The sequence below is a fragment of the Rhinopithecus bieti genome, unplaced genomic scaffold (genome assembly GCF_001698545.2).
Source record: "Rhinopithecus bieti isolate Rb0 unplaced genomic scaffold, ASM169854v2 scaffold_42612, whole genome shotgun sequence".
Taxonomy (NCBI): Eukaryota; Metazoa; Chordata; class Mammalia; order Primates; family Cercopithecidae; genus Rhinopithecus; species Rhinopithecus bieti.
Window position 1 is genome coordinate 140,868 of NW_016817187.1, and position 8,115 is coordinate 148,982.

The 8,115-nt window shown below is 43.4% G+C and overlaps 2 protein-coding genes across 3 annotated transcripts in view; one reads left to right on the forward strand and one right to left on the reverse strand.

The window, feature by feature from the left end:
• The window catches only part of CFAP276 (cilia and flagella associated protein 276), a 13,833-nt gene extending 10,443 nt beyond the window's left edge, over positions 1-3,390 (forward strand). The window contains exons 4-5 of one of the 2 annotated variants that reach the window (XM_017855940.1): positions 2,528-2,620; positions 3,307-3,390. In XM_017855940.1, the coding sequence (XP_017711429.1) occupies positions 2,528-2,620; positions 3,307-3,361 (148 nt within the window). In that variant the 3' untranslated portion in view covers positions 3,362-3,390. Of the gene's footprint in view, positions 1-2,527; positions 2,621-3,284 lie in introns of both variants that reach the window. The other variant, XM_017855941.1, reaches the window with a different exon arrangement.
• On the reverse strand, positions 3,170-7,788 carry TMEM167B (transmembrane protein 167B). The gene is made up of 3 exons (XM_017855931.1): positions 7,753-7,788; positions 5,229-5,361; positions 3,170-3,830 (listed from the first exon to the last, which is right to left on the reverse strand). The coding sequence occupies exons 1-3, from the start codon at positions 7,786-7,788 to the stop codon at positions 3,745-3,747; spliced, it is 255 nt and encodes an 84-aa protein (XP_017711420.1). The 3' UTR covers positions 3,170-3,744.
• Between the last annotated feature and the right edge of the window lie 327 nt (positions 7,789-8,115).

Consider the following 8,115-nt stretch of genomic DNA (forward strand, 5'->3'; position numbering starts at 1 on the left):
TTTTTTTTTTTTTTTTTTTTTTTTTTTTTTTTTTGAGATGGAGTCTCGCTCTGTCACCTAGGCTGGAGTGCAGTGGCACAACCTTTTTTTGCATTTTCAGTAGAGACAGAGTTTCACCATGTTGGCCAGACTGGTCTTGAACTCCTAACCTCAGGTGAACCACCTGCTTCGGCCTCCCAAAGTGCTGGGATTAAAGACCTGAACCACTGCACCCAGCCTGGCTCAAGGATTTTTCTAGGTGCCTGGCTGGCTAACTTGTTAACTTCATTTGAATGAAGATGTTTATGACTGTTTAGGGCAGATGATACTTGTTTGTTTGTTTGTTTGTTTGAGACGGAGTCTCAGTCTGTCGCCCAGGCTGGAGTGCAGTGGCCGGATCTCAGCTCACTGCAAGTTTCTCCTCCCGGGTTCACGCCATTCTCCTGCCTCAGCCTCCCGAGTAGCTGGGACTACAGGCGCCCGCTACCTCGCCCGGCTAGTTTTTTTTTTTTTGTATTTTTTTTAGTAGAGACGGGGTTTCACCATGTTAGCCAGGATGGTCTCGATCTCCTGACCTCGTGATCCGCCCGTCTCAGCCTCCCAAAGTGCTGGGATTACAGGCTTGAGCCACCGCGCCCGGCCAGATACTTGTATTTTAATAGCAATAGTAGGTGAAATGTATTGGGGGTGCTATCTACCTTATTTAATATGCCTAAAAACTTATTAATTCATATATATGAATAAGATATTCATATATATATGAAATCTTACTACATGCATTTATACATTTAGTTATATATATCTCAGCATATCTTAGGTACATATATATCTAGTTATAGATATCTCTAGATATATCTATCTCAGCTGCCCTAAAGGAGAAAGCTAGGCCAGATGCTTTTTTTTTTTTTTGAGACAGAGTCTTGCTCTGTTGCCCAGGCTGGAGTGCAGTGGCGCGATCTCAGCTCACTGCAAGCTCAACCTCCCGGGTTCACGCCATTCTCCTACCTCAACCTCCCCAGTAACTGGGACTACAGGCGCCCGCCACCACAGCTGGCTCATTTTTTTCTATTTTTAGTAGAGATGGGGTTTCACCGTGTTAGCCCGGATGGTCTCGATCTCCTGACCTCATGATCCATCCACCTTGGCCTCCCAAAGTGCTGGGATTACAGGCGTGAGCCACCGCGCCCGGCCAGATTCTGAACTATATAATATATTCAGTGCTGTCACAACGGGATAACAGGAATGATGGTATTCACTAATGTGAACTAAAAAGGTAGGCTATGAACTGAACCCAGGGGAGTATTGAACAAACTTCAATAAATTCAGGATGTGACAAATAAATTGACAAAGATTGTAGGGAAAAAAACATTTATTTTCAAGGATTTGTGCAGACAATGGTGAATAAAAAATTGTATTTCAACTATAAAAAGGAGCTGACTTCATTCCACCCTGGCCCACAGGGTTTAGGGTGATGCCAGTTTGAATCTGAGGCTATACTGCTATCCCCATTCCTCCACCTGTAAAAGATTTCCCCAGAGGAATAACTTCCTATAACTTTTAGTCAAAAATATGCAAGACATATCAAACAAAGTAATGAGTTAAACAAGTTTCTGCTTATCTGCTTAGGGAAAGTCAAGAAATAAAACAAATGTGTATTTGTTTCTTGCTGTAAATTACCTTTACCTTGTGCACTTTTTGGTACATTCTGCTATGAAAACATCTCAAAATGTGACAACACAAGAGTTTAGGTCAAGATGACCCACCCAGGAGGCTGTAAGAACTGGTTTGAACTAGTACTGTGGAATGGAACTAGTTTAAAATATGAAGCAGCTCTAAACACCAAGCTTAGACACATTAGAAAACAAAAATCATTAAAGCTACAAAATAACAAGTGCAAACATGCTGAACCTGTTTCCAGGGAGTGACATTCCCTTTGGCTAACAGGTCCCAAACTCACACCCACAAGGTGTAACTCTCTTTCCTGTTCCACTAGATTTCCTTTCTCTCATCTCAAAGGTCTTCAGAAATGACAATGGAAAATATAGGAATTGTTGAAATTTACCCTGTGGACCAATTCCTGAAGAGATAACAGCCACAACTCTGAGATGATTAGACATGTAGTGTTTACTTGATGACTTTCTGTATTTCTAGAAACCCTCAAAGCATTAAACTGCCTATTTCAAAATCTAAACTTCCTAGCAGCTTTTATTATTTGGAGTAAGCAGACAGAAGACAATTTACTGCCACACAGGAATCAACCACGGCTAACTTGTCCACCATTAAGTTTTACGATAATGGACAATTCAACTGGAAGACCCATGCCTATGCTTGCTTATAATAATCTAATTTTAGACCCACTCTTTTTTTTTTTTTTTAAATAGAGAAGTTCTAGACATCCAATAGCTGATCCTTCTGTAGATATAAGGAGGGAATGGAGCAGTCTTCCTGTCAAATGTTGAGCCATCTAAAATGGTCTCCTCGGGAGTTACTAACTCCATGGCAAAATACTTCAGTATCACTTGCAAAGTTCTGTTTTCTTCTACTTCAGGAAACACCCTCATTTCATTTGTGGATCCTATGCACGGTTCAAACACACTGATGAATATCAGCAACTTCTGTCATTTGAATTTCACATGTCAAAGTAAGTAGAATTTCCAGAGACAACTAAAGAGTAATGCAATGTGAAGAAAATTAAGAGTTGGCTAAGAAAAATAAGTAATCAACTAAAAATTGCCATAACAACTCAGACTTAAACACAAAATAAGTTTGTTGTCTTTTATGACAAAACTTCAATCTGACATCACAAGTTCTTATACTAGACGAATTTACTAGTATATGAATCAATATACTAAATTTCTTTCTTCTACCCCAACTGCAAATATATTAAACAATTTTTCAATAGTTTCTTATTCCTTAGTCGGGGCATTTAAAACTGAGTAACAGTATTTAGCACTAAGTAATTTAGAAAATATAAAAAGATTTTATGAAATAGCAACAGTTGATTCATTTTTCATATACCATCTGATCAAGTGAAGTCTCCATTTGAGGATACTGGTGAACAGAAAAATTTTTTCGTGTCTAAGCCACTGCTTTCTGGTCTCATCACACAGATAATTCTCAAATTTTATGTAGGCCCAGATTTTCTTGGCAAAACTCAAGATACCAGCACATAACACAGCTACTTCATCTGTTCTCTTTTTGCAGTGAGCACTATGCCTCTCTTTTATGTTTCCAGATGGGTACATGAAAAATAAATTTCTAAAGCCAAAGAATATCTTGGCATTTCATAACTGTTTCCCACCCAGCATCCCCTCCCCAATTTGCCAGATCCAAATCAAAGAGTGAAAAAGTCTTGAAAATTCTGTCTTCAAAAGAGGTCTGAACACAGCCTAGTTCCTTCCCTAACGAGCCGCAGTTTGAAAAGATCCTGATGAGGAGGTGAAGAACAAAACAGGATGACAGGTTTTTATGAAGGAGGTATGTAATCTTATCACCGAGGGGTGTAATTTATCTGGACATTATATGCACTCTGCCAAGGACTGATTTACACATAGATCAAAGGAAGCTGGCTTTCTGTAGTCCCCTGAAGCATAAATAATGTTCATGACCATGAGTTTTCCCCACATATAGCAGGGGCTGATGCTGTGGTGTCATTCTGGGGACTGATGATTTCAGCTGAACTCTCCTACACTGATTCCAGGTCTCCAACAGGTTCTTCATCCCCGTCCCCTTGGTTGGCAGTTGATGACTTGGATACTTTGGAATTCATTTTATAAATAGGACGTAAAAGGCCATTACAACACAAGCAATTGCCACAGCAGCATGCAGCCTGGTTCCAATCACAGCGGCTAGCAGGCAAAAGAGAGAAGAAATCACACCCTGCCCTTCATATAAGTCCTCACTTTCATGGTGATATTTTGAAGTCTCTAGTCACAGACAGACATATCAATGCTCTCAAGGACCTGGGATGTTTTTATTTTATTTTTTGAGGCAGTCTCACTCTGTTGCCCAGGCTGGAGTGCAGTGGCGCGATCTCGGCTCACTGCAACCTCTGCTGCACGGGTTCAAGCAATTCTCCTGCCTCAGCCTCCTGAGTAGCTGAGATTACAGGCGCCTGCCACCATGCCCAGCTAATTTTTGTTTTTTTAGTAGAGACGGGGTTTCACCATCTTGGCCAGGCTGGTCTTGAACTCTTAACGTCAGGTGATCCACCCGCCTCGGCCTCCCAAAGGGCTGGAAGTACAGGCATGAGCCACCGGGCCCGGCTCCCTGGCTAAATTTTGTATTTTTAGTAGAGACGGGGTTTCACCATGTTGGCCAGGCTGGTCTCGAACTCCCGACCTCGGGTGATCTGCCCACCTCAGCCTCCTCAGAGTGTTGGGATTACAGGCATGAGCCACGGCACCCAGCCTGTGGGATGTTTCTAAATGCTATCCTTATGCTTTAGGGTCTACTGTTTGTATTTTGTCCTTTTTCAAAAAAAAAATTTAGGTAGATAGGATTCCAAATGAATGTACCTCAAATAAACAAGTAAAAAAAGCATCCGAGTTAATTAAGTCAAACCTTAAAAGAGACTCCAATGTACCCTTGACCAGAAAATTGAGTAATAATTTTCTGTTTAGAAAAATTTTCCCACTGAAGGGAGGAATTCCACCCCAGGTGCCTAAATGGTTTGATGTGTATAGTTTTACTCCATGGAGAATACAAAATCATCTGGATGCTAAAATAGACAATTTATTTTAAATAACATTTAATTTTTTTTTTTTTTAAACAGGGTCTCACCCTGTCACCTGGGCTGGAGTGCAGTGGGCTCCCACCCATGGCTCGCTGCAGCCTCACCTCCTAGGGCTCAAAGCAATCCTCCCACTCGGTCTCCTGAGTAGCTGGGACTACAGGCACGTGCCACACCATACCTGGCTAATTTTTGTATATTTTGTTAGAAATGGGTCTCACTATGTCTGGCTCAGGCTGATCTACAACTCCTGGACAGGAGCAATCCTCGCCTTGGCCCCCCAAAGTGCTGGGATTTATAGGCATGAGCCACCCCACACCAGGCAAATTTTTAACATTTAATCTCTTCCCTCAACTTTGGAAGAATGATTAAATTTTACAGACTCTCAGACCCATCTGAGGGATTTTTTCTAAAAATGAAACCAAAATCAGTCCAGTTCACTGTACTCCCTACTTTGTTAGCTCCACACTGTTCCAGAGATGGCAGGTCTCTTCTCCCATGTCCAACATGGCCTACCTGTAAAACACACCCCAAACACCCTTCTTCTCTGATAGCAGCCAGGGTTTTGAGACGGAGGTACTTTCTGAAGTAGCACAGGTGCAAACAAAGAGGCAAACCAAACACCCAGAATCCCATACCAAGGAGTACCACTGTATAAATAAAGAAGAAAGAAACCTTAGGTATGATCTATCGTGGGACCTGTGATCCTGCCTTGGGAAACTCTAAGGAAGATAGTGTTGACATAATAACCAAAATAATACCCAAAGGCAGTACCAACACTTGACAAGAGGGAGCCAGGATCCTGGGGACTACAGATTAGTTTACTGTTCCCCCAAAATTGCTTGTAGGAGGGAAGGAGAAATCGATTGAGCCCAGGAGTTCAGAGGCTGCAATGAGCTACGGATCATGACCACTGCCCACTTTGGCCTGAACCAAAACAGAGTGAGACCCCAACGCAAAAAAAATAAATTTTTTTTTTTACATCCTCTTTACCAAAATGTCCACTGCGTCCCTCCCCTCACCTCTCAAGAAAGTAGAAATCCTTGGGCAGAATTAGGCATACCCAAGAATGACTAGCATTGGCAATAGATTGAGACATACGAATCTTAGGAGACTCAGCACACAGAATTTAACATGTTTCTTGTTATAAATCCACTCTATGATAAAGGAGAGCTAGTACGTAGCCAAATATGTTCAGATGGCACTGTAGGTGAAGGAATCGTTAAGGCTAAAAGTAAAGCTTAAAAAATTACAGGAGTGAGAATGTACATCCTACAATTTTCCTTTCTTGGTATTTTTTTTGAGGCGGAGTCTTTGGTCTGTCGCCGGACTGAGATGTGGCCTTCCAGTCCGCGGCGACAGACCAAGACTTCCGCCTCAAAAAAAATTAAAATAAGGACCGAGAATCTCAAGCATCTATCTTGCAAGCTAGGCTCGATACTCCACTCCGCCTCATCCCCAGGGATAACTCGTCACATTCCCATGCCTCAGCCTCCCGCAAGTAGCTGGGAATATCATGAGCGCCCGCCAACCTCCGCCCGGCTAGATTTTATGTATTTTTATAGAGGGTATTCACTGTGTTAGCCCAGAAGTCCGATCTGCCTGGACCTTGTGATATCCGCCCGTCTCGGCCTCCCAAAGTGCTGGGATTACAGGCTTGAGCCACCGCGCCCCCCACTACAATTTCCTATCAGTATTAACTCATGCTACTAACAACCAATTTCTGTCAAATAAATAACGATTTTCTAAACAAGAAAAAGTATTCTAAGGCTTCAACATAGAAACTCAAGCTAGCTTTGTTTCTAAATATATAAACCAAGCTCATTTCATTTTACAAGGTAATCACAGTGAATCACCTTAATTGCAAAAACGAGAAGATACTGGACCACAAAATGGGGGAAAATGACTAAAATTTATTCAGCAATTACCGTGTCAAACTGCTGTCTTACTTCCTGGTTCAGATTCTGTCTTCCTCTGGGTAATGTCCCTTTTCTTACTGTGCCTAGTATCCTGAGACCTCTGACTTCCCAGAAAGCTCCAAATGAATATTCTATATAAACAGTGTCTGCCAGTTCTAGATCACACTATCTACCTCTCTCCCTCCAGTAAAACTGTCTCACAGCTAGGTGTCACTAAGAAAGGGTCCAGTAAATTAATACATACACTAAGGTTTTCTGAGGAACTATACCTTTACGTGCTACCCTTTTTCTCTCATAAGTTTCTGCAGACAATGGCAAAATTCACAAGGAGGTTAAATTCGAGTCTTCAATGCCAGGTCTATGGACAAAGTACTTTTGAGAAATGCTTTCCGGAGCCCCTCAAATCAATGTAATGCCTAAAAGGCTTTCTCTTCTCCTTTCCTGTAAGGTTGACGCTAAAAATCATGAAGGTCCTCCTTCTTGTCCTCTGGAATTCAGAATTCGTATCTATAAAGTTTTTGAAGAGGCCTGGAAAATGAGGTCAGATAAACAGGGTGACAACTGCCTCATCATCTAGAAGAGGCAGTGTCTAAATCCACCCCTTTCAACACTAGTCAGGGTCTCCACGTGAGATCACCCCGCCAGGACTTTAAAATAAAAAATCTTTCCAGCATTTCTCCGTAACAACAATCTTTTGTGGGGTCTACATTCATCAGCACCCCCAAAACTGTGAGGCTTGATATTCTATGTGATTTATTGGCCCTCTCAACAAAACTACGGTCCGAAAGTATGAGAACGTAGGGGGCTGGGAGGAAGAGCCTCTGTCTTCCCTGGGTCTAAATAGCAGCAGTACCTCTGGGACTGACCTCTCCAAAGGCCAGAAAGAACTAAGAAAAAGAAAAGGGAAAGCAAAGGATAGGGATAATAACTCGAGGTATGAGCATAAGAGGCACTGGGGGTCCTAGATGAATATAGGAAGGGGGAACCCGCGGAGGAGGATAGGGGTACAGAAGTTAGGGGCGTCGAGAGGCCAAGGGGGGCCGGGCTGGGAGGGGGCGGGGACAACGACTACGACAGTCCCGGCCCCGCCCGCCACGTTTTCCCTTCGTCCTTCACTCCCACCCTCCGCTCAGGGTATCGGTTCTCACCGTTCGTCATGGCGGCTGGCCCTGGACCTGGGTAGGGGGTCCGGGTTCAGTGGTGATAGCTGCGGAGGTCGGGGAACTCGGCACCCGCTTGACACTTCCCGATCCGGGCCCAGGCAACTGGAAGAAGCCGAGTACGCAGGAGCAAGGGCCGAGAGGCGAGCGCCGACCGCTATCAGGAGTGGCTAGCCGATTGTCGAGCTCGGGGAAACAGCGTGTTGACGTAGGTTAAGAAGAACGCTATCCCGGAGGCTTCCTACTTGGCCAGGATAAGGAAATGTTTTCTGCGTGCCCCTGCGGGCGTAGTGCTGGGGCTGGCCCGCGTCGGTGTGTTTGAAAA

Bases quoted from the DNA above. Each gene is read 5' to 3' on its own strand.
- TMEM167B (XM_017855931.1), bottom strand. From the start codon at position 7,788: ATGACGAACGGTGAGAACCGATACCCTGAGCGGAGG. The intron at 5,362-7,752 runs GTGGGAGTGAAG...TTATTTATACAG, and splicing joins ACCGATACCCTGAGCGGAGG to TGGTACTCCTTGGTATGGGA. The intron at 3,831-5,228 runs GGTAGGCCATGT...TCTTTTGCCTGC, and splicing joins TGTTTGGGGTGTGTTTTACA to TAGCCGCTGTGATTGGAACC.